This window comes from Thunnus maccoyii, chromosome 18 (genome assembly GCF_910596095.1).
Source record: "Thunnus maccoyii chromosome 18, fThuMac1.1, whole genome shotgun sequence".
In the NCBI taxonomy this organism is placed as follows: domain Eukaryota; kingdom Metazoa; phylum Chordata; class Actinopteri; order Scombriformes; family Scombridae; genus Thunnus; species Thunnus maccoyii.
The window spans coordinates 2085058-2110620 of NC_056550.1; the positions used below are offsets into that span (position 1 = coordinate 2085058).

At 38.0% G+C, this 25563-nt stretch overlaps 1 protein-coding gene across 2 annotated transcripts; it reads right to left on the reverse strand.

Annotated features, from left to right (window-relative positions):
• Nucleotides 1–1465: 1465 nt before the first annotated feature.
• Nucleotides 1466–25141, reverse strand: rgs9a (regulator of G protein signaling 9a). Of its 2 annotated transcripts, XM_042393016.1 has the most exons (19): nucleotides 25040–25141; nucleotides 20629–20755; nucleotides 20413–20470; nucleotides 17896–17992; nucleotides 14123–14173; nucleotides 13883–13989; nucleotides 13174–13225; nucleotides 12349–12407; nucleotides 11053–11129; nucleotides 9736–9817; nucleotides 9546–9608; nucleotides 6626–6655; nucleotides 6346–6407; nucleotides 5938–6051; nucleotides 5420–5535; nucleotides 4601–4688; nucleotides 3612–3750; nucleotides 2738–2820; nucleotides 1467–2484 (listed from the first exon to the last, which is right to left on the reverse strand). In XM_042393016.1, exons 4-19 carry the CDS (start codon nucleotides 17969–17971, stop codon nucleotides 2328–2330), a joined length of 1356 nt encoding a protein of 451 aa, XP_042248950.1. In that variant the 5' UTR covers nucleotides 17972–17992; nucleotides 20413–20470; nucleotides 20629–20755; nucleotides 25040–25141; the 3' UTR covers nucleotides 1467–2327. The 2 variants fall into 2 exon arrangements, with proteins under 2 accessions (XP_042248949.1, XP_042248950.1); XM_042393015.1 differs by lacking the exons at nucleotides 20629–20755; nucleotides 25040–25141 and having other exon boundaries at nucleotides 1466–2484; nucleotides 20413–20482.
• Nucleotides 25142–25563: the final 422 nt, after the last annotated feature.

The following is a 25563-nucleotide window of genomic DNA, read 5'->3' on the forward strand; positions in this document are numbered from 1 at the left end:
TGATTTAATTCACTTGAGAATTAAAGGACAGGTTCACAATTTTTCTGGCTATTAAAAGATCCCCTTCAAATGCGCTTTCAATGTAAGTGATGGAGGCCAAAATCCACAGTGTGTCCACACAGTCATTTTGTGCAAAAATGCATTTAAAAGTTGATGTGAAGCTTATATGAGGCTTCAGCAGTCTGAGTTAGTCATATCAAGTGGATATCTGACACATTTACAGTCTTTTTAGCATCAAATTCCCTCTTTGTGTTTCCTCAGACAGTGTTTCCCTGTTGAGCTGTGGTGGAAGTATAGTAACAAAAAGACTGTAACGTTGAAAGATATCTACTTGATTTGACTCATTTGGATGCTGAAGCTTCATATTAGCTTCAGATAAACTTTTAAATACATTTTTGCACAGAAGCAGGACTGTGGATTTTGTCCCCCATCACTTACAAGTTGCAAGTGCATCATGAAGAGATCTTCTAATGGTCAGTATGAACAGGAGGAATGATTACAGCAAAGAAAACATGTTTCAATGTTCATATGGGTTCCTGACTTGTTTTAAGACACATTTGTAACAGTATGGACCCGTCCATTAATCCAACTGTTGTGAGAGATGGTGTGTTATAACATACCCAACTCTGATACAGATAAGGTGTTGTAATGTCATTATCATGAGCTGCCTTCGAAACTTGTATGTAGTCATTGAGAGATCAGTGAAGCAGCAACGTCAGTGCCTCAAAGCCAGTTCACCACTTACAGTACTGCTTCGAATATTTTATGTATATTTTTTTCCACACAAAAGTTCAAATAACTAGTTAAAAGAATGCTTAAAGCACAATTACTGTATTCCTTCTCCATCATTTAAAGTATCTATGAGTGCAAGTGTTCATTTCAAGTCCATTCTCAGTGTTTGTACACTAGAGGCTTCAAGTTTTAACATCACACTTCTGGCACTGTACTTATAGGAGTAAACTGAGATTCAACGTGAGCATAGAGAAACTTTCCTCCTCCAGCAGATGAATGTGAAAACAAACTGTACATGCAGTGCATCATTCTGCAGTGAAGAACAAACGGTGTAGGATCAAGAAGCAGATGTAAAGTAACAAAAATCACAAATTTGGTCAAATGGTCTCTTCCATTAAAGTTGATTTTACTGAATAAACCAGACACCGTGAAAGAGACCTGTTCTTGCTAATAGCAAATTATATTTTGGGGTTTTTTTGTTACTTGGCACCTGCCTTATGTTGAAGATCAGCTACCATCTGGTGAGGTTGATGTACATGCAGTACATCATTCTGCACCGTGAAGATCAAACAGTAAACTCATTTTTGAGTTCCTGTAGAATTTCTCCATCTTGTTGATGTCTTGTGTATTTAAGCCTAGTGTTTGATAGAGCGCTCCAAAACATCTGACACCTGATAAAGTTGATTCCATAGCATGGTGAAAAGCAGTGGTTGCTTGGAAAGCACAAAGACCCCTAAAAAATGGAAACTCTTTGTAGGAATGGCTTTAAAATCTCTGATATGGCCCTCCACATTTAACTTGATGTCACTAACAAACTCAAACAAGCACAATAATCTGAACTTTGCTATTTCTTGATCTCATTTATTCAATTTGGGCAAATCATCAGATTTACATACTGTACAAATCTTCCATAGAGAATTTTATTTTCTTTAACATAAGCGCACTGACATACTGATGGGCATGTTGGCTTTGACTGGTAGAACAGGGCTTCAGAGTACAGAGAGTCAAAATACAGCTTAAATCCCATGGAACATGTGTACAGCGGTATACACAGCCACAGTTACTCTATTTTCATACATGCCACACATACTGCAGCAACAAAAGCTACAGTATCTCCACACACAATTGTGTGAGGTGCCATTTCAGTACTAACTTCAGTACTCACACTGTTAATTGTATGGAGTAATATGCAGGAAAAAATATTACTATTACAAGCTCAGCTAAAAATACAGTTTACATGTCATATATCCAAGTACTGAATATGAGGTCAATTTGATTTGTTGAATCACAGGTTGTCATTAATGTGACTTGTACAGCAACATTACATCCTTAAGCAGAGTCTGTGGAAATACTGTATCACTTTCTAAAAAAATAGGGAAGTTTTTCAGTACGTCACCTCAGATATTTTCAACCTAATACAACCTTGTTCCAATGTTTATACAAGAAAATTGGAATTCTTACATTTGCTTGAGTGTGATCATTTTTTTGAAATAGAACTATTATTGGCATGACACTGCAGAGCAAAGCAAATCTTTTGACATGTAGAGCCCTGCACACACACACACGCACACACAGACACACACTTGTGTGTATCTCTACTTCTTCCTGTCTATTTTGCTCATCATGGCCTTGACATCGACAGGAGCAGAGGCAGCAGCAGCCTTGGCCTTTTCCTCCTCCTCCTGCTGCCAAAGAATGATGGGATGGATGCCTGGGTTTCGGCTCCGAGCATTTTGCTCCACCTGGGCCTCACTAGGGTGCAAAAAGAAATATTTGATTGATGGAAAAGCCTCTTTCCCCCAGCGACAGACGGTATACAGTACACATTTCAGTTGGTTTTATGACACAAAGCATGGAGTATCTGTACAAGTATCCAACTGTGATGCAGAAATGTCATGATCATGGGGAGAAACATCAAGCACATACATATTATGCAAGCATATACATAGAGATAGACACCATCAAGATAGACACCAGCCTGTTGGTGCAGGATCAGATCACAAACCTGAAGTTATGAGCCGCGGGGTTCAGTGCTTTCTTTTGGATGTCCTTGTACACTGGAGACTTGAGGTAACGGAAGAAAGTGTCCTGCACAAATGAAAGCACACAGGACTGCTGGTGACCTCAGCTTCACTAAGCGCCTTTAAGAATTAGTCTCATGCCCCCCTCAGACACTTTTAAGATTGTGTTTTGCGCCTGTGTCAGTTACTGTATATGTTACAGATGAGCCAGACCTCTACAGTGCTGCTGTTGGTTGAAAACTACAGTATTTTGTTGGTGCAGAGGTTTACATGTCTGTCTAAACCCTTCCCAGACCTTCCTGCAACAGATATATGCAGTAACTTCAATGGATACTATAGGAAATACTACATTTAAACTACAAGATATTTTAGAAAACGGTCATATTATAGTATATATATACAGATGGGTGACAAATTAAAGGAGAAACTGGTACAGGCCTGAATGCTTGACCCCTACAGTGAGGGGATCTGGTGGCTGTGTTATGCTGTGGGGAGCATTTTGCTGGCAGTAAACAAGCTAATGAGAGCAGAGAACCCACAGAAACACAGCATGAAAAGGTGCTGTGATTAATCATCATAATAAATACTGGAATAATAACACTGCTTTGCTCAGGACTGACGTTATCATACAAGGATTTGAGCAAGAGGTTTCAGCAGATCCTAATTCATTACTGACATATTGATGCTGATCACCAACCCTAACAGATGAATTGTAGTCTTTGTATATTTGCATTGCTGAGTGTCTACCAACAATCAAGTGATGTAAATTTCTTCATCTACTCATGTGCTTACCCCTCTGTATGTACCTACAAGTATATAAGCGCTGTATATCAGGGACTATACAACACACAGACACACCTTTTTCATCAGCAAGAAGACGTGTGTCTGTGCAGCTTCCAGCACGTAACGGTGAGGATGCTCCAGGCCTTTCACTGTCAGACCCATCGTCCTGCCATCAATGTTGATCCAGCGCGGCGCGCCAGGAGCCAGGAAGGTCCTGAACACAAAGAGCATGCCAAAGTCAAAGTCAAAGGACAGTTGAGATGTACTCTGCTTTGAAATATAACTATCCTGAAACAACATAGATCCTGTCTTCAGACTTTTTTTCTTTGTTTGATTTTTTTTTTTTGTGGGAATCAGACAAACACATGACATTTGCTTTCATAGAAAGGTTAAATTTCCCATGAAAACAGGTTGATCACCAGTGTTCCTTAAAGGATAGTTTAATAGTTTTTCAAGTCAGGTGTCCATATGAACAGTGAAAGAGGTTTTCCTCACTGTAATCATTCCTCCTGTTCATACTGGCTATTAAAAGATCCCCTTCAAATGTGCTTCAATGTAAGTGATGGAGGCCAAAATCCACAGTGTGTCCACACTGTCATTTAGTGCAAAATGAAGCTTCATATTAGGTTCAGAAAAACTTTTAAATGCATTTTTGCACAGAAGGAGGACTGTGGATTTTGTCCCCCATCACTTATTTGTAAGTGCATTATGAAGGGATCTTCTAATGGTCAGTATGAACAGGAGGAATGATTACAGCAAGACAAACATGTTTCAATGTTCATTTGGGCACCTGTGTGTTGTTTTAGACTTGAATAATTGTGACCCTGTCCTTTAAAGGTTGCCTGGTGCCTAGCATATTGTGATTGATAGCTTCCTACATGTCCATAAAACAGTTGGTACATAAAAGAAATCAAGACCATACCTCATAGAGGAGTATGAATGAGCACAATCAACAAAGTGTATGTATATTATTTAGACAGATATACAGTATATTACTGTATGCATATAGTTCAACTGGAGGTCTATTATACACACACAGAGTCCAACAGTCCAGTTTGTCTTACTTGAAGATGGTCTCAGCTTTTGTTGACATGGAAGAGGCAGAGCCCAACTTGAGTTCCTCAGCTGCTTCCCAAAAAGCCAAGTTTTCCCCTGGAATACACACACACACACACACACACACAGGAGAGATAGAGAGACATACACACATATACACACATACATTAATTGTAGTCTTTTCATACCCTGGCTGTGTCACCAGAATTAGTTGTTATATCAGTTTGCAGAACAATGTGTCCTGCCAATGTTGTTGTAGTGAGAGCATGAAACCATCTCATCCATACAAGGAAGCATTTAGAACACCCCAGCTACTGCCTTGGACCCCCTGAAGAGCTGCTCATATCTAATTGGCAGGAGGCATGTCCAACACATTGCCCCAAGTAATGCTAAAAGGTAAACCACAAGGATGAGTGGAAATAGACTGTAAAATATATGATCAAAGATCTTTTATTACTGCCAGGAGCAACACGTTCTGCTTCAGTGACTCATGAGGCTCATGCAAAGATTCAAACAGGTAAAGAGCTTAAATATGTAAGTGCAACAGTTCATGTGCTGATTAATGCCTCAGTACAAACATCAGAAACATTCAACAAAATATCCTGCAGCAACGCACAAAAGAAATAAATAAATGAGAAGAAGAAAAGACATAGAAAATAACTAAAATTAAAAAAAATCTATCCAAAACAAGAGGTGAGGGTCCCAGAGAAAGATGCTTGTGCTGACACACACCACCCTTCAGCCACATCAGGAATGCTCAGTCAGGTTCAAAACAAGAGATACATGATCCAAACTAAAACTATGTTTAAGGAAATCTGGCAACGTACCGCTGAACTCCTTCTTGAGGAAAATCTTGAAGTCGTCCCGGCCTCGCAGGTCGCTCAGCAGCTCGAACAGGCTGAAGGACCAGCGCTCCACTCGCATTTTAGTAGGGACGTCAACTCTGACACAAGCACAGACTGTGTCACTCACTGCTGATACATGACTGTGGCTTTTAAATAGTATTTGCACTGACCTTATACAGACAGCTTGTAATACAGCTATATGAAACATTTACTATGCAGACCCATCTGTATGGAGTTATGTTTGTGTCATTTGTGTCTCAAATTAAGACTACAATTCCCATAAACCCCCTCCATCCTCTTTCCCTTTCCCTGCAGGGGATAAACTTGTTGGAATGAATTTTCCCATCTCTCCACCTGAGGCTTGACAGTTTCTCAGTGCTGGTTTTGTTTGATTACAGTAATGACACCAATATCTCAGTGTTGATTTGAGGTTGATACCTTTGAAGTGCCTTTATGATGAAGATGCTTATGACACACAGTGGTAATTTGCCAGCCCTCACCTTCTCATATTGAGATTCCAGTATTCGTCATTGTCTGTTTGCCAGGGGTTGCTGGGTAGACAGGGAGCCAGGAATGGGTCGTGGTTTTTGTAGGTTGTGGTATACTTGACCAGTCTGCAGAGATAGAACTATCATGAGCCCAAGAACTATTTGGACCACATGTTTCCACAGAAGAGTCTATGTCAGTGATCCAAACTGGTCCAGACAGTATTTTGTTTGACACTAATCAAACAATCCTGTTAATGAGATGATTTTCTTACAGTTAGGATATACAGTACATATAACATCTGATTGTTGTGAGGTAGTTTGCATGTAATCACAAGACAGTAAAAAAGGTAAGAAAAACTTCAAAATGAATTTTAAGCTCTGGTAAGATTCTCATATAGATAAGATACCAGAAGAACTTACGCTCCAAGGGACACGCTAGACTTGACCTTTGACCTCATGATGGCTTGTTGATAGAAAATGTTCTAGAATAAAAGACGGACACAATTACAAAAGTTTCAGAAATTGTAGGATATTAAACTGACTGCATGAGAAAAAGTCCTTCAAACTATTTTGAAAGAACAGTTTACAGCTTTAGAACATCAGCAGTGAGCTGGGAGGACATTTAGGGATTCAGTGGATGCTTTATTAAAATCAGATAGACCAGCATGTGTATTATTCAAATGTCACAACTATGACTTACCATGCGTCTGTACTGGTCGAAGGAGATTTTCTAAGAGGCAAGAAGAAAAATGTCTGTTTTCATGGGAACAATGTTAGGTGCACTCACTGTAAGCACATCTAGAACTACAAGAGAAACTACACTACACATCTAAAGAAAGCAACTACTGTTGAAAGACAAACAGAAGGTGGACAATAACAAACAACCAGTGGTGGAAAGTAACCAAGTACATTTACTCAAGTACTGTACTTAAGTACAACTCTGAGGTACTTGTACTTTACTTGAGTATTTCCATGTGATGCTCCTTTATACTTCCACTCCACTACATTTCAGAGGGAAATATTGTACTTTCTACTGCACTACATTTATTTGACAGCTTTAGTTACTTTTCAGATGAAGATTTGACTCAATGGATAATATAACAAGCTTTTAAAATACAACACATTGTTAAAGATGAAACCAGTTGTTTACAACTTTTTTGGCTTTTGACAACATAGTGCTTTTTCCCTCTAAACTTCTCACATGTTGTCATTTCAATAAATGATCAAATGATCCAATATTTCACCAGAAATCAAAGATCAGAGAAAAAGTCCAAAACTGAAAACAGATTTGTGTATCAGAACTTTGTTTTTTCTTCTTTCCTCTCCCATTAATCATCTCACCACCCCTCAGATTTATCTGCTGACCCTTTGGAGGGGCCTGACCCCTAGGTTGGGAACCACTGGACTGAACTAGCTAACTGTATATAAAGTAGTTGAAAGTAGCTCCACCTCCAGCAGCTACAACAGTAACATGCTGCTCTAACACTGATGCTTCACTATTAATAATCTAATGATGTCATATATAATAATATATCAGTCAGAGGGACCAAACCACTACTTTTACTGCAATACTTTAACTACATCAAGCTCATAATACTTATGTACTTTTACTGCAATACTTTAACTATATCAAGCTCATAATACTTATGTACTTTTACTGCAATACTTTAACTACATCAAGCTCATAATACTTATGTACTTTTACTGTAGTAGGATTTTTCATGCAGGACTTTTACTTGTAATGGAGTATTTTTACATTGTTGTGTTGATACTTTTACTTAAAGGTACACTATGCAGGGTTTGACAGTTGGTGTTTGTAAACATGCAGCATTCAAAGTTGGCCCCTCCTCCCTGACTCAATGAGCAAGCGAGAGAGAGAGAGAGAGAGAGCAGCAGTGGTCGAGTGAACTAGACCTGTGTGCTGTTTGCTGAGGAGAGTATACAAACACGCTAATATAATGATCATGAGCACAGCCGTCGTTTCTTGCAGCAACATTGAAATGAAACATTGAAATGCTGTCGAAAATTCTTGACCACCTTCTGCAGAATCAAGTAAGGCAGTAAAGCTTCTTGATAACTGCTGTGTCGGAGCAGGAAAAGATCTAAACCGCTCTTTTGTTTATACATGTATTATTTGTTTTTTTCATATTCAATTGGTAATCAAAAATGAAAAACAATTCGTTATTTCATCATTCATTAGTAACAGCAGAAGCATCAGTAACTCGGTCTCTCACACACTGAACGCCAATTAAACCTCTCACACACTAATTTACTCTTTCTCACTCTTGTATCACCGTTTCCTCTCGCAATTTCATTCATATTTTGTCTGGTTTGGAACCTCATAATCCATGACACAGAGATAGAGAGCAGAGCGGAGCAGAGGAGAGAGACGGAGACAATGATGTAACCTAGTCGCTGACCTCACACCCTGCATGCTGTTATTTGCTACACGTTATTCGCTATGAGTTGGTTTTTTTTAGGAAAATCCTGCATAGTATACCTTTACCTTCCACCACTGCAAACAACATAGAACTTACTAAACAGTCCCTCCAGGCTAGAGGATACTTGTTCTTACTGCTTGAAAATAATGCAGCTGATTTTAGGACTTTCTGGAGGGACTGAACAGAAGTTCAGAGGAGTGTAGTTTACACACAGAAGTGTAACAACACTACAGAATACTATATATTATCCCTTTACACTCCCATCTTCATCAGAGCAAGAAGATCTGTTTGAAAAGAAAAGAAATAGACAAGACAAAAATACAATTAATTAAATACGCCCTCCTTAGATGGTGTTCTAATGTTTGTAGTTTCTGATTATCTTCATCCTGTACATTGTAAAGAAAAACCAAAACATTGTCTTTCAATATCGCTGCAAAATGATGCAAGAGTAGCAGAGCAGCAGTGGAGCACTTAGCTCATACAATTCAAGACACCGTGACTGTGTTAGAGCCCCACTAATACTCCCAAATTACAGTTTTGAATCCCCACGATTCACTGGGAGAATAATATGTGTCATGTAGACATCCAGACAACACAAGAATGTGCTCCGGCGTATACTGTATCAATTAAAAGTAACTAGATTTGTAAAATTGTTCTCTTCAAGTTCATACGCAAGTAACACAAGATTCAACTTAAGCTTTCCTGGATATGATAAGTACCTTAAATCTTAATTACTGCTCCTGAGAAAGAGCAAGCAGCACGTTTACCAAACCTCTTCCAACAACAAGTTCCACTGTTTCACATTTAACTAGAGCTGCAATGTTTAGTAGATTAATTGATTAGTTGCTAACTATTACCTAAATGAATAACCAACTATTTTGATAATCAGTTAATAACTTTGAGTCTTTACTCTGATTCCAGCTTCTCAAATGTGAATATTTTTCTAGTTTCTGTGGGGAGGGGAGGGAGGGCAGGGAAGGCGAGGAGAGGAGAGAGGCAGAGGTGTTAGCCTCTAAGTGGATATGTTTATAGAGATCAGCCCTGCAGAACTACTCTCCCTGTTAAGCTCCTGTAAGTTTCTTAAAAGACCAGCTGACCTCAATCTCTCTGCCACGTGTGTGTGTGTTTGTGTGTGTGTGTGTGTGTGTGTGTGTGTGTGTGTGTGTACAGACCTGTTACCTCATCTGTGTTGGGATCAATAAGACGCTCTGGACCGCAGTCCATAGCGCTGTGAGTACGACGCTGGACACACAGGAGAGGTTTATGATGAATATATAGTAAGTATAATAAGTACATGACAGTGACATCTGTCTGCTGCTAAATGCTAATATATATATATCATGACACACAGAGTCACACACATACTGACCGGTGGCCTGTTCACTATCCAGTAAGCCCTCTCCTGGCAGTCAAACACCACACGATCTGGCTTCTTCCTCTCCTTACCAGCCCTGACACACACAAAGAAAACACACACACAAAAATAATAGGAAAGCCGGGTGTTATAGTGGAACTCATTTTACAAAACCTAACCTTTCAAAATGCCTATATAAACTATTTAATGATTTAAATATTAATGTTGCCAGTTTTAGACTACCTTATTTTGGCAAAGCTCTGTACAGTACTTGTGCTTTTGTTAAATGAAAGTATTGTTTTGGTATTGGTACCAATTGTATAATCACTAGGATGGAAAATTTGAAAGAAAACACAGTCATCCTGCTCAGGTTTGATTTGGTCTGGGGTTTGGGTATAGTGGTCTAAAGCTGGAGGAATAGTTGTTTGTTAAGGGTTTTACCGAGTAGATACAAAGAAGAGACCGCAAAAACTGTTGGTCTGCTCTGCCTGCTTGTGTTTCAGATGCCGGGATTGATTGTTGATAGTGAAGACTACATGAAGGACAGGTTCAGTTTTCTTCTGTTCAGTAACACACATCCAGTAAAAGCATCATCGAGGCAAACATAGTAGTATTTGCACTCTAGTTTAGAACAAGTCTTTAACACAGAATCTTCAAACTGAGCAAAACACTATAATCAATAACCATTGTCAATAACTGAATCAGTAACATTTTTAGCAGTAGCATTAATATAATAACTCTGTTGAAAATACTGTAGCTATTAATCATACAAATGGTGCTTGTACACATCTAGATGTGAACATACTACTGGTGAACTGGAGACAGTCAGAATCAGCATCAAACATTGAAGCGGTATGAAAGGTGACATGTTCACTTAGCTTAATAAGAAGAGAACCTAAACTGAACAAACTGAACAAATCAATTGGAATCAGTGTTTTGTAATTTCCACCTCTAGTCTCCTATTCAGCAATGAGACAAAGCAAAATAAACGTTTCCTGGATGTAACTCCACTTTTGTGTGTAGCTTTCTGTCACTATACCAGAAAGTGAATGAAAGACTGTCATCTGTCTAGTGTTGTTATGGTGAAGTCTAACACTGAACTGTAAATCAAAACCTAAACCTTCCCAGGTATCCACGGTGAGCCTGCTGTTAACCCCTCTGGCTCAAGTAAAAAATCCAGTTTAAGATGCGTATCATGTCATTGCAACATCCCCTGCTCTATTCCAGTTTGTTGAACGTCACCCCTCCTCTCTCTTTTCCTATATCAGCTGTCTATCTTCACTGACTAGAAAAAAGTCAAGTTCAATACCACGCTGGAAGGGTTTCACCTACTTGTACTGCTCGGTGGCCTGCATCACGATAAAGTCCCACTTGTGGTTCAGCCATTCATGGAGGTGGTTGTAATGTGCCTGTTTAAAAGACAAATACAGTGACATCATGGAGCACTCCTCATCTATTCATGGAGCACACAACAGACATTAAGAGGGAAATGGGATAGGAACAACTGGATTCCAAAGGAAACACAGAACCTTTAAGTTTCATGTTCAGTCATCATGACATGTAGTGGTAAAGGGCATTGTATGAAATATTTGTAGCTAAAGTGGCTCCACTTATTGCAACACACATTAAAGGGGCACTCCACCCCATACACATCGAGATTTCTGCAGAAGCTTTTGTCCAGTGTGAAAAAATGACTGTAATGATGTCATTGTGATGTCATCGTGGTTATCTCAGCTTGGTGATTACACATTTTACAGAAAGTCCGGGTTACAAACTGGAGATGTGAAGTTTGAATGACACAGGGTTTTAGCAGACAGGCTCATCAGAGACTCTATTGAGTTGCATTATGGGAAGTGTAGGAGCAGTGTTTTTGGTGCTTGTACAAAATTTAAATAAATAAATAAAAATAAAAATGTGTGCAGTTCCACATTTTATGAAACTTTAACAAAAATAAATTAATGAATGATAATCATAACAATTATTAAAGTCATATATTTTGATAAATAAGGAAACTTAAAATATAAATATTTTCATGTACATTATTGATTGTCAATTTGTACTGATTTCATAGAGCTCAAAAAAGTTACTGTGTTCCAAGTAGGTTTTAAGTTTCAGTGGTTTTCTTACTGTGCTAAATTACCTCCACATATCCATATCTCCACTTTTTATTCTCTTTATATAAATCTGCCTCCATATTATTCCACTACCTATATAAATTTGACATTTATTGCCACTCTTTCCATCAGACTTGGGATAAAACATAAATAACAAACTGCTCTGCACCAGTATAAAAGCTTCTTTCCATGGTTTTATTATAGCAACCAGTAATGTTCCCCACATTTCTTCTAACTTCACTACTGATGTTTTGGAACAATTAAAAGGTCAACAGCAGGCAGAGAGGAATATTGGGGATATAGGGAGCATTATTGGCTGCTATAACAAATTCAATTAGTTATTTTTTTCAGATGATCGTTTTTGGGGATCCTGCTGTCTTCTTTGATCCCACAAGCATATTTAGAACCTGTTTTTGGCCAAATGCTCGCTGCTACATTGTGTATGCTGTGTCTGCATCCACACTCAACATGTTTCAGCAAAAACAAAACTTTTTTTCTATACTTCTATATGTACCTGTTCATAGGGTTCCAGCATGCCTTTCTTGCGGATGTTCCTCTTTGCCAGATAAATGGCTACAACCAGAGAAAAACAAAATCATTAGTAATCACATAATCACACAATCATTTTTTTCACACACGCTACAAAAATATTTGAAAGCCTTGATGTGGAAACTACTAGCTTAGCTCTGTCAAAATCAAAAAATACACCGTCCTCCGTCAGTCAAACTCAAACTGTCTGATTTACATGTTTTATCTTGTTATCTAAAAGGCTAATCACAAGTTCATCCAAGAGTCAGGAATTATTTGTTTAAAGTTATAATCAAGTGAAAACCTACATGACTTCTGAGATGCTGCATGCAGTGACTGAAATCTACATTATGTATTTGCATGAAACAGCATGTAAATGAGTGTAAATGATTTTTAAAACATTTGATGGCACTTGGCTGCTTCCAGCCATTGTGCTATGCTAGGCTGAACACATCCTGGATGTGTGTATTTCTGTACTGGATGTAAATATGATAGCAACATTCTGCTTTTGCTCAGTGACAGTTGAGCAGTAGCTGCTGATACTTCCTGTCCAGATTAATCAAGATGGCAGCAATGGCAGTTGGGGGGGGGGTCAGTGACTCAAGCCCAGCCATCCCATTGATCACCACACACAACAATTCCTGCATGTTTGATTAGTTTATGGTGAGACAGAAGGTTTTTGCATGTCTGTGCGTGTCAACATAGAGTATTTTTGTTGAACTAATATCTTTGAAAAAGGGAAATTTGTCACTATTACTATATATTCTTCTCACAAAACTATATGATATATGACATACAGTACTGTACCCACCATAGTCAGCATCCTCTGCAAACCATTTCTGTGTAGGCCAGAAGTATGGGGTCTAAAGAGGTTGAGATTGGGGAGACAGTATTAGTGATGTTCTTTCAATGTCTACACATGAACAACAGTGGCAGTAACACAGTCAAGAGGTATTGTTTTGATGAGTCTACAACAAGGATTTGTCCACTTTGCTCACACTCAATGAAAACAGATGAACACTTGATTGAATGTGCCATACACAACAATTAGCTCAGTGGAGCTAATTGTTGAGATTAGTTTAATTTGTTGTGCAGGATCTTCTTATGGATCAGATGTGATGCATATCAGATCAAACCTTTCCACTAGCAAATGTTTGTTTTCACACCTTTTCATACATCTGTATGAGGTTCAATAAATCACATATAAACATCAGTTGAGTTTTGCATGACAGGGGCTTATTATTATTTTGTCATAAGCTGATTATTCAGAATTATATTATTTATATATAATACAATGAATTACATAATTTGATGAAAAGTTGTATTTTGATGTTTTATAAATGAGCTTCTAGACCAATGAGGCAAAATTCAAGCAAAATTTCCTGCAATCAGGGCGCTTTAACACAATCAGTCTATCTCTGTAGAGGGGGAATCCTCTCTAAATTCTGTTTCCCTGTGATGTTAAAGTGTGACATTGATTCCACCAAGGCGGCAAAGAAGAAACGAGGATTTTGTTTTACCTGGAAGCGATAGAGGCTGGTGTCATTGCACATGACCAGCTTCTTGTGGTTCTGCAGGGGGTAGATGTAGCCATAGGCCACTAACATGGTGCCAAAGGCCTGACCCTCTGTAACACAGAAGCAGAGCAGGAGGAAATGAATGGATGAGGCCGTAAAGAACATATGGATATGTCTTTTTTTTCTTCAATAACTGACATGTATGGAATTGTCAGCAGTCTTTAGATTTTTATAGTTCACTACCTTCTGCAGTGATATTCATCTTGTTGACAATCCATGCGATGATGTCCTTACCTGTGTGGAAAGACAAGTTAATGAATAGATACTAGGCTTAAAAAAAAATGATGATGATGATTTTTTACTGATATGAGTTTTAATGAATCCACTGAAACAAAAATGGTTCCCAATCTAGTTCCTTATTCAACCCCCCCAGACTTAAAGGATAGGTACACAGGGTCCATATGAACAGTGAAAGTGGTTTTCCTAACCTCCTGCACATACTGGCTATTAAAATATCCCCTTTAAATGTGCTTTCACTGTAAGTGATGGATGCCAAAATCCACAGGGTGTCCACACAGTTATTTTGTGCAAAAATGCATTTAAAAGTTGACCTGAGTGTTGTTTCTGAGTGTGTTTCCCTGTTGAGCTGTGGTGGAAGTATAGTAACAAAAAGAGAGACTTTGGCACTAAAAAGACTGTAACGTTGAAAGATATCTACTTGATTTGACTCATTTGGATGCTGAAGCTTTATATTAGCAAGAGGAATGATTACAGAAACAAACATGTTTCAATATTCATTTGGGCTCCTGACTGTTGTTTTTAAGACTTCAAAAATTGTGAACCTGTCCTTTAAAGGTGTATTTCTTTGATTTAGTATTGCACTACTGCTGCATGAAGTTAGAAGACGTACAAGAGACAGATTAAATAAGGATGATCAAAATTGATGCAGTGAGGCCCAGATATCCTGACTTTTAGTGATTTCTATGGGTCAAGCTCCAAAAATGCTGACTCCTACACTTTCTATAATGCAGCTCTGTAGCATCATCCACTGGATCCTCCCTGCCTGGTAAATGTCCTTTAACACCCACAGTAACACAGACTGGCAGTTATAAACTGGTAGTCTCCAAGCTGAGATAACCAAATGACATCATCAGAGTTATTTTCTCAGATCTGAAACACCTCCTCCAGAGCCACAGAAGATATTATGTAAGTGTTTTCAGACTTCATGTGTAAAATCGGTTTGAGTGTCCCTTTGGAGTTCCAGAATCCAGTATAAAGTGTGCTGCACCTGAATAAATCTCTCTCTCTTGTTTTAAATGATATTATGTTCTGATATTCTTAATTGGTGTTCTATTTTTGTTTCTTATCCTTTTTCACATGGAAATGTTAAAAAAATAAATCATGTCTTTGTGTTAAATGAACTCACCTCACTTCAATTTTTGTCACTTTTATTTAGTTTGTTTGGTTGTATTATTACATTGGACACAAGCTTTGCATTTACTGTATAATTTTCAATTTGTCCCTTACATTATTTCCTGTTGAATATTATTATTTGTTTTATCTCATACTGTTCTTTTTTCATCTTTTAGTAAAACTTGCCAGTGTCAAAAACTTTTGTGTATTTTGTTATTAACAAAATTGCTTGAGCCCAGCCTTGGATTACCTCTGACATAGGTCCTCACTTGTTCTATCTCAGCTTTCATTTAAAAGTGAACTCTGTAACATCAAATCCCCAGGGATTATAGAGGGATCAATAACAGCAAAGCAGCAGCCAGCAGACGTGACAATATAAATGAATAACTAAAGGTAACAGTCATACTCTGTAATTCAGACAGCTTGACTTCTGTTGTACCTTATCATTTTGTAAATGGTTACTCACAGCAGCAGGTGCTTATAATCAGGCCACCTTAGTTGACATGGTGGGTTGGGCTCATGTGGCCATGCTGACCTTTCCCTCACTGGTCTTAGACCGGATTAAAAAGCCACTTTGGCTCCTAAAGCACCGGCCAGATCTCATCCAATTGGGGGCTGCCTTATTTAGCTGTGTTAGCAGCTTAGACAGCCAAGACAGCCTGTCACTGTCTACACTCTGTGCTTTTAATAATGCAATGACAAAATGTGGCACTGCTCGAGTGAATTTATTCCTGAGTTTTTGTGCTTGAACAGTAAATGCACCTTTGGTGCATTGGTCTAGGAACTGACAGTAACATTTAACCAGACCTAATATTAAGCATCAGTAAACAGGGCCATAAAAAGGGATATTTATTCTCCTTGTTCTATTTAAAAGTACTGCAGTGAGGTAGCATTTTGAATCAGCCTGGGCATGAAAACAAATAAGTGCCATAATCAATATATGTGGAAATAAAAGTATAGGTAAAATACTTATCAAAATCTGAAATATAAGAAGAGAGAACATTATCTTAGATGTAAAGTTGATAAAAACACGATTGATGTATCCTTTGTTTGCAACTTTCCAAACTGAAAGCAGCATACATTTCAGGGGCAAGCTGAAAACACGACACATATTATCACCTTATAAAGTTGCATTTGGAGTTGTGTCTGTTTCCTCCTGGTAAATGTAATTCCAATATTCACTTTCCTTTTAGCTCTGGTTTGGTCTCAACCAACCAACCCCTGAGAAAAATATTCTTTTTAGCTGCTAAATGCTCCACTATGTTTACCAGCTAGCCGCTAACTGTGTCTTTCTGCTGTTTATTGTTGAGAAGATAGTGTACAGTGGGTTTATTAGAGTTTTTCTCTGAAAATAGCTGCTTGCTACTGCAGGAAACAATGCTGGTAAGAGTGGAGTTTCTGGGCCAGAAAACCAAAGCAATGAGCGAAAAAAGGCAAAACAAGGTTCTGTAGAGCTGAGGAGAACTGCATAGTTGATGATCATTCTCAAACATCACCTTTCACATTACACATAGCCTTTGTTAACATAGAAGTGTTGATCAGTGCAGCTTTACAGATTTTGCTAAAACACCCAATGCTCAAAATATTCTCTCCTTCTCAGTATTTTAGAATTATACACAGTTGGGCTTGGTGGAAATTTGGGGATTTGGAGCTTACCTTTTAAATTAGGAACAAATTAATAGACTTCAAAGGACCAGTGTGTAGGATTTAGTGGCATCTAGCCGTGAGGTTGCAGATTGCAACCAAGTGAATACTCTTCCTCAAACCCTTCCCTTTCAAGCATGTAGGAGAACCCATGGTGAAACTCGCAAAAAAGGAAAAAGCCTTCTTTAGAGCCACTGTTTTGTTTGTCCATTCTGGGCTACTGTAGAAACATGGCAGTACAAAATGGCGGCCTTCATGGGGGAGGACCCGCTCCCTATGTAGATATAAAAGGCTCATTCTAAGGTCATGAAAACACAACAATTTTTATTTTCAGGTGATTACACCCTAATTAAAATATACTTATGAATATTATATTCCATTTCTGCCAAGTCTGTTCTGCTCGATGCCACTAAATTCTACACACTGCACCTTTAAGACCAGTTTAAAAACTAAAATCATAAATAAAGTTAGCAAAATGTGTTACTAGAGCTGATAGCATGCAGATTGCATCACCCTTTTCTGGATTCTTCTGAGAAACCTGTAATTACCTGGGACAAATATGTTATACATGTACTTTAAACAATGAATTAATTTTAGGCCTTGAAGGAATAGTTCTGAGAAATGTGCTTATTTGCTTTCTTGCCAAGAGTTAGATGAGAAGATTGGTGCACTCTTATGTTTGATATGAACTGAACTTTAGACATGCTGGTAGGTGGATTTTGTTACCATTAGACAGAGCCAGGTTAGCTGTTTCCCCCTGTTTCCAGTCTTTATGCTAAGCTAAGCTAACTGGCTGCTAGCTGTAGCTTTATATCTAAAAAACAGATATGAGAGTCAATCTTCTTATCTAACTCTCCACCAGAAGGTGAATAAATGTATTTTCCAATACTTCAAACTTGCTTTTAGAACTTTCCCAGGCTTTGTGAGTGTGTGTGTGTGTGTGTGTGTGTGTGTCTCACCAGCGATGACATGTGGGATAGTAGTGACATTGAGTTTCTGCTCTGAGCCTTTAATCCCACTTTTTGGGTCTTGCATCTCCACCACAATGGCCTCCAGCTGGAATAAAGGGAGCAATCAAGATTCACATGAACAAAAGAATACTGAGGATATTCAGACACACTGTAATAACCACTGCAGGTATACATATTCTATTCAGGAGAAGAGAGGCACCAGCCACAGAATATACACTGATGATCAGCCATAAACAGGGAGGTTTGGGGGAATTCAATCAGAGAGTGTATATTTCAAAATATATTTTTAGACATTTTGAAGATTTTTATACTGAGGTAATATGTTATACCAAGGGAATATGTGCAGGTAGGATGAGCTAGTGGAGTCTCAGTTAATCTTGTTGCATCTATGAGAAAGATTGTAAAATATTTCAGTATGTAGCCTATGTTTAATGTGTGATTAAAATGTCATGATGTCCATTGGAAATCCAAAGTCTTATCCATCTGGCATGTCTAAGTAATTATCAAATTATGAATCTATTGGGAGCATCAAGCCCTGGCAACAATTAGCTATTAGCCTCGATTTTTCTTCAACATACTGTATCAATTAGGCAAAAATGGTTAAATGGAAAACAGAGACTGCTGGTCTGAGACAGGAAGTGAACCCTGGTGTTGAAAGCAAACATTTATACTACCATCCACCACCTCCACACCTTGACTTTATACTGTAGTAACACCATGCTGCTTCCTGTATTGGCCCTAAACATTGCCAGTCAATATAAATAGCTAATGCAGAATAGTTTCATATGAATGAAGTGGTTACACCCATCAGGAGAGTGTTTTCTCTGAAACTAGATGGGGTGAAGACAGCTTTCATATAGTAATTCACACTGTAAAACATGATTTGTCTGTCTGTTAGAGTAAATGTAATTCTAGCATCTGATTAGGGTTATATGTACTCAAAGGTACCTGAATATTTCCATTTTATACTACTTTATACATCTACTCTCCTACATTTCAAAAAGAAATATTGCACTTTTTACTCCTCTACATTTATCTGCCAGCTGTAGTTACTTTGCAGATTAAAATTTTACACACAAAACTTCAAAATCATCAGTTTCATTGGTTTACAGCAATGCAGGGGTAACAATTGTATAAAAAGTGTATTTACTTTTGATAATGAAATATATTTAGCAAGACAGTGAACCTCAAGTTGGTCCCAACGCTCCAAAGCTTAGTGAGCACAGCTAGGCATGACAGGCCTGTCGAGCTTTGGATTTCTCCACATATTGAAACAGTGTGTATGGGGTTCTATTAATAGGATGTTATATCATTTTCATCACCTTTCCATCAGAAAGAGAAATGCAAAAGTGGAAGGAATGGATTAAACAGTGTGTTTAACTGATCGAACGTAAGCTGCAAATGTTAGCATGACTGGCTAACTATCTAGAATAACCTAACCTCACTTCCACAGTAAAGGGGCTTGGCTAACTATATTATTATGTGGGGTTACAAGTTACATTAGGAAAATAACTGTTCAGGACTGGAGTATCCACTGTGTGGGAGTGTGTGTCACTGTGTGAGAGTTTAGAGTTACGTTAGCCACTTTGTTCTGCTATTTATTTGGTTTGTAGAGGTTTACATTCCACCAGCCAAACTTGTGTTGGACAGAGATATGTTTGCCAGTTATTCCTCATCCTCAAATTCTTTGCTCTTTCTCTTGTATTTAAATACTAACACTGACACATAAATCTAACTACTGTTGTGTAACTGTATTTTTCTGTAGTACGCTTTCAAACCATCTAAGGGTTATGTTAGAATGAATAACAATTTAACATTATTATAATTATTATTTTATAATACTGTTGACTTTTGGCGTGGGACATGAAACTTTTGTCTCAGTCTTTGTTTCAGAACAAATTAGCTGTAATTGTTATTGATTCTGTCCTGTCCTTTTCCTCAAAGTGTCAGTAGGTTTAAAGTTAACATCTTCATCTGAGAAAGATACCAGGTTAGGTCACGTTATGCCGCTAAACTGTACAGTAAATTAAGACTGCAATGACACCTGACAGCAGAGCAGCAAAGCTAATTGGCTTTAAGGTGGAATTAGAGATGATCTTTAACAAGCCTTTGCTTTTCTGCTGCTAAACAAATACACATGTACTTTATGAGATCTTTCATGTAACTGGAAAAATTATTTAAAAAAAATAGATTTCTAGTAATACTCAGTAGGGGAAACTTAAAATGGAAATCTTTATTTATTTATTTATTTTATTGCTCCCATGCTCCATACTTTTGAATGCAGAAAAAAAACTAAAGCCTAATGCAGAAATGATAAGTCACTTGAGAAATTAACATATATGTAATGTTTAAAATGTGTCCACATTTCTGATTGAATTCAGAATTGTTGCAAATAGTACATTACAAATAATTCCTGCAGTTTATGGGTTGTGATTAGGGTACAGAGTTAAAGCACTAAATAATGGCTATTCCTGGCAAATAATAATAATGATGATGATCACTCACCTTTTTCACGCAATGTATACGGGGCCGGAAGTGCTGTCCCCGGTTTGGACGAGCTGTTCTAATTGTCATATTTGCAGACAAATAAAAAGCAAATCAGATGTAAAAAAAAAAAATAAAAATAAAAAATAGAAATCCTGGTGTGAAATATTTCAATAATAATTTGTACAGTTGCTGACAGAGGAGTGTATGCAAGCAGTAGATGTGAACACACTCCACCTGTGAGGGGACTGTAAGACAGGATGGGAAGGATGGATTTATCCACCAATCTGCTGTGAGAAGCCTCTCCTCTCATCCCCCAGCAATTACAGGGAGAAGCCTGTCTGGGCGGTTTCAAAATCAACTTCTGTGAAGAGAGAGTCATGATCAACCCAGTGTCAGACCTGGACTGTTTTGTAGCTGTGTATGGAGGCTTAAGTGTGCCACAATCACTGAAGATGTAACAATAATAATAATCATTATAATAATTATAATAATAACTTTATTTGTATAGCACCTTTCATACAAGAAATGCAGCTCAAAGTGCTTTACAATAAAAGAAATAACTTGCATCAAGTGCTTCACATGAAAAGACATAAAAAGAACATAAATGCATGTAAAAATGATGTAACATAAGATGGAAAATAAAACCCACTTGATAAATAATAACTAATAAAGATAAGATAAAATAAAGTGAAAATACAATACATAGAATGCGTACTTCAGTGTTGGTAATTTGAGACTTACTAAACTAAAACTCAGAGAGTATTTCACCATGTGTACACAATCTTTAACAATCTGTTACTATGTATAAATATATTATTTTTTTCATTTAAATGGTACAATGTACAAAGATGGTTAGGTTAGAGATGTTGATTTACCATTAATTGTGCCATTTAAAGGAATAGTTTAACATTTTAGTAAAAAGCGTTTACTGACTTTCTTGCTAAGAGTTAGGTGAGAATATCACCATGTATATTAAGCTATACAGCCAGTACCTTAGTTAGCTTAGTTTAGCATAAAGACTCCACTTGTCCTTCTCCTGCTGTTGCTGCTGTTTGTTGTTGCTAGTCATGTATCTATTGCTATTGTTGTTGTTGTTGTTATTGTTCTGCTTCTCTGTGTGCGCCCCCCCCCCCCCCCCCCCCCCCCCTTTCTTTCTCAACCCAACCGGTCAAAGCAGTTGGCCGCCCACCTAGAGCCGGGTTCTGCTTGAGGTTGACTTTTTCCTTACTGCTGTTGCCAAGTGCTTGCTCATGGGGGAATTGTTGGGTCTCTGTAAATTATCATCAAGAGTATGGTCTAGATCTGCTCTATGTGAAAAGTGCCCTGAGATGACTTTTGTTGTGATTTGGCGCTATATAAATAAAAATTGAATTGAATTGAATTGAATTACCAGAACCTCTTAAGCTCGCTAACTAACATGTTTAATGTACAAAAAGTGTCACTCAGTATAACAAAAGGTTTTTTGGACTTCCTGTAATCTACAAGGAGTCTACAAGGCCATAAAACCACAACCTGTCATTTTTACCCTTCAGCTTATTTTTTGGCAGATTAAATAAACAAAATATAATATGTATAACTCCCAAACCCACAAATTAAAGCAAACATTGCAAAACCTTGAAAGGATATGACGTTCCACCAAACTGGAAGAATCTCGCTTAGCCTGGCAAGATAGTCTTAAAACATATAGGAAGGCCCTCTGTAATGCCAGAGCTGCCTATTAGTCATCATTAATAGAGGAGAATAATAACAGCCCTAGGTTCCTTTTCAGCACTTTGGGCAGGCTGACAAAGAGTTGTAGCTCTATTGAGCCACGTATTACTACAGCTCTCAGTAGTAATGACTTCACTTCTTTAATGAAACAATTCTAACTATTAGAGACAAAATTCATCACCTCCTGCACTTAATAGGCACTGATTTATTCCCAAACACAGGAACCTTAGAAACAGCTGTAAAACCTGATATATATTTAGATTGTTTTTCTCCAATTGACCTTCCTGAACTAACTTCAATGATTTCTTCATCTAAACCATCAACCTGTCTCTTAGATCCCACCCCAACTAGGCTGCTTAAGGAAGTCTTACCCTTAGTTAGCACTTCTTTACTAGATATGACCAATCTGTCTTTAGTAACAGGCTATGTACCACAGTCCTCTAAAGTAGCTGTAATTAAACCTCTTCTTAAAAAGCCTACTCTTGATTCAGGCATTTTAGCCAACTATAGACCTATATCTAACCTTCTCTTTCTCTCTAAGATTCTTGAGAAAGCAGTTGCCAGTCAGTTATGTGACTTTCTACATAAAAATAGTTTATTTAAGGATCCTCAGTCAGGATTTAGAGCGCATCATAGCACAGAGACAGCACTGGTGAAAGTTACAAATGACCTCCTGATTGCATCAGACAAAGGACTTCTCTCTGTACTTGTCTTGTTAGATCTTAGTGAAGCATTTGACACCATTGACCATCACATCCTATTACAGACACTGGAACATTTAATTGGCATTAAAGGAACTGCATTAAGCTGGTTTAAATCCTATTTATCAGATCGATTTCAGTTTGTACACGTTAATGATGAATCCTCCATGCACACAGAAGTTAGACATGGAATTCCACAAGGTTCTGTGCTTGGACCAATACTATTCACCTTATATATGCTTCCTTTGGGTAATATTATTCGAGAACACTTCATAAATTTTCATTGTTATGCAGATGATACTCAATTATATTTATCAATGAAGCCAGATGAAATCAATCAGTCGACTAAACTCCAAGCATGCCTTATGGACATAAAGAACTGGATGACCTGCAACTTTCTGCTATTAAACTCAGACAAAACTGAAGTTATTGTGCTTGGCCCTAAGCACCTTAGAAACACATTATCTAATGATATAGCTACTCTGGATGGCATTACCCTGGCCTCGAGCTCCACCATAAGGAATCTGGGAGTTATCTTTGATCAGGACATGTCCTTTAACTCCCACATAAAACAAATTTCAAGGACTGCCTTTTTTTCACTTACATAATATCGCAAAAATCAGGCACATCCTGTCCCAAAAAAAAAGCAGAAAAACTAGTTCACGCATTTGTTACTTCTATGCTGGATTACTGCAATTCCTTATTATCAGGTTGCCCTAACAAGTCTCTAAAGACTCTCCAGCTGGTCCAGAATGCTGCTGCACACGTACTGACAAAAACTAGAAGAAGAGATAACATTTCTCCCATTTTAACTTCGCTGCATTGGCTTCCTGTAAAATCCAGAATAGAATTTAAAATCCGGCTCACCTACAAAGCCATTAATGGTCAGGCTACATCATATCTTAAAGAGCCCATAATACCGTAATACCCCACTAGAACACTACAATCCCAGAATGCAGGCTTATTTGTGGTTCCTAGAGTCTCCAAAAGTAGAATGGGAGGCAGAGCCTTCAGCTATTAGGCTCCTCTCCTGTGGAACCATCCTCCAGATTCGATCTGGGGGGTTCCAGATTCGGTCTGGGGGGCAGACACCCTCTCTATGTTTAAGAGTAGGTTTAAAACTTTCCTTTTTGATAAAGCTTATAGTTAGGGCTGGCCAGGCTTGCCTTGGACCAGCCCTTAGTTATGCTGCTATAGGCCTAGACTGCTGGGGGACTTCCCATGATGCACTGAGCTCCTCTCTTCTTCTCCTCCTCTCCATCTGTAGGCATTCATGTACCATTAATGTTACTAACTTGGCCTCTTCCCTGGAGTTTTTGTGCTTTCTCGTCTCACAGGAAAATCTAGAGTCTGGATTGTGGACGTCGAGGGACATGGCTGTGGGGATGGGGAAGGGATGGTGGCGTGGTCCTGTGGGTGTCCTGCCTTGACACCTTCTCCTGCTATTATTGCTATTATTATAACTACTTATATCTCTATTATTATTATCATTGTTATTGTTATTATCATTATTATGCTTCTCTGTGTCTCTCCCTCCCCTCTCCCCCTCCCTACTTCTTTCTGTCTCAACCCAACTGGTCAAGGCAGATGGCCGCCGACCTAGAGCTCTTTTCTGCTTGAGGTTTCTTCTCATTAAAGGGGAGTTTTTCATTGTTGCCAAGTGCTGCTCATGGGCGAATTGTTGGGTCTCTGTAAATTAAGAGTACGGTCTTGACCTGCTCTATGTAAAAAGTACCCTGAGATAACTTTTGTTATGATTTGGTGCTATATAAATAAAATCGAATTGAATTGAACATGTTGATTGGTGAGTTTCTAGTTTCCAGTATTCTATGCTGTAAGTAAACCTATCCAGCTGTTGGCTGGCTCCCAGCTACCATACTGAAAGTGGAATTAATCTTCTCATCTAACTCTCAGCAAGAAAGCAAATAAGCGTATTTACCAAAATGTTTAACTGTTCCTTAAATTTTGAAATATTTGAGGCAAAAATGTTATAAAAAATATGATTATAAGATAGGCTATAGTGGTAAAATCCAGTTTACTAAATAATAATTACGATCAAAAACTTCTGCCTTTCTAACTCATAATTAATTAGGCTACATAGTAATTCATAACAGTTTAATTATGGTTTATGGCATGATTTTGAGATACCTATTTATAATTCTAATTTGCTTGGTTAATCTGGCCATTAAGACACGATGAGATACAAAATAAAAAGTTATTTTTACCACTAGTACCTTCACATCACTTCACACAGTAGATTGTAGTCCAGACCGCATGTTTAAAATCTGTCAGACAAACTCATACAGTAAGTAGTGAGACAGATGATGCTACTGGAATCTGTGCGACCCGCCCAAACATTGAAGCACGGGCGCGCTCACATTATTTATCGTGAACGTGCCTCGCCCGCCACTGTACCTCACGCTTGCGCTGCGTTCAGGTACAGTACAAACTGTCATCTAATTTTGGAGTTCATAAGCAAGGCCTTGTAGTAATACATGTGATAATCAGAAAGAGGCTCTGCTTGTTAAATTGATACACTTTACTATTATCTGCGTTTTTAGTAGAAGTCAAGTGGAATCCTAAGATAAAAAGTATTTCTCTAGATTCTGAAAGCCAATCAGAAGAGAGGGGTATTGAGTAGAGTACAAAGCCTGTTCTTGGTTGAGCTCTAGTCATTCCTTGCGTTTATTTCTGAAGACTGTTGTTTTGTTATTCTTTGTAAGAATAAGAACATCACCCAACTTTGAGAGAACTTGTC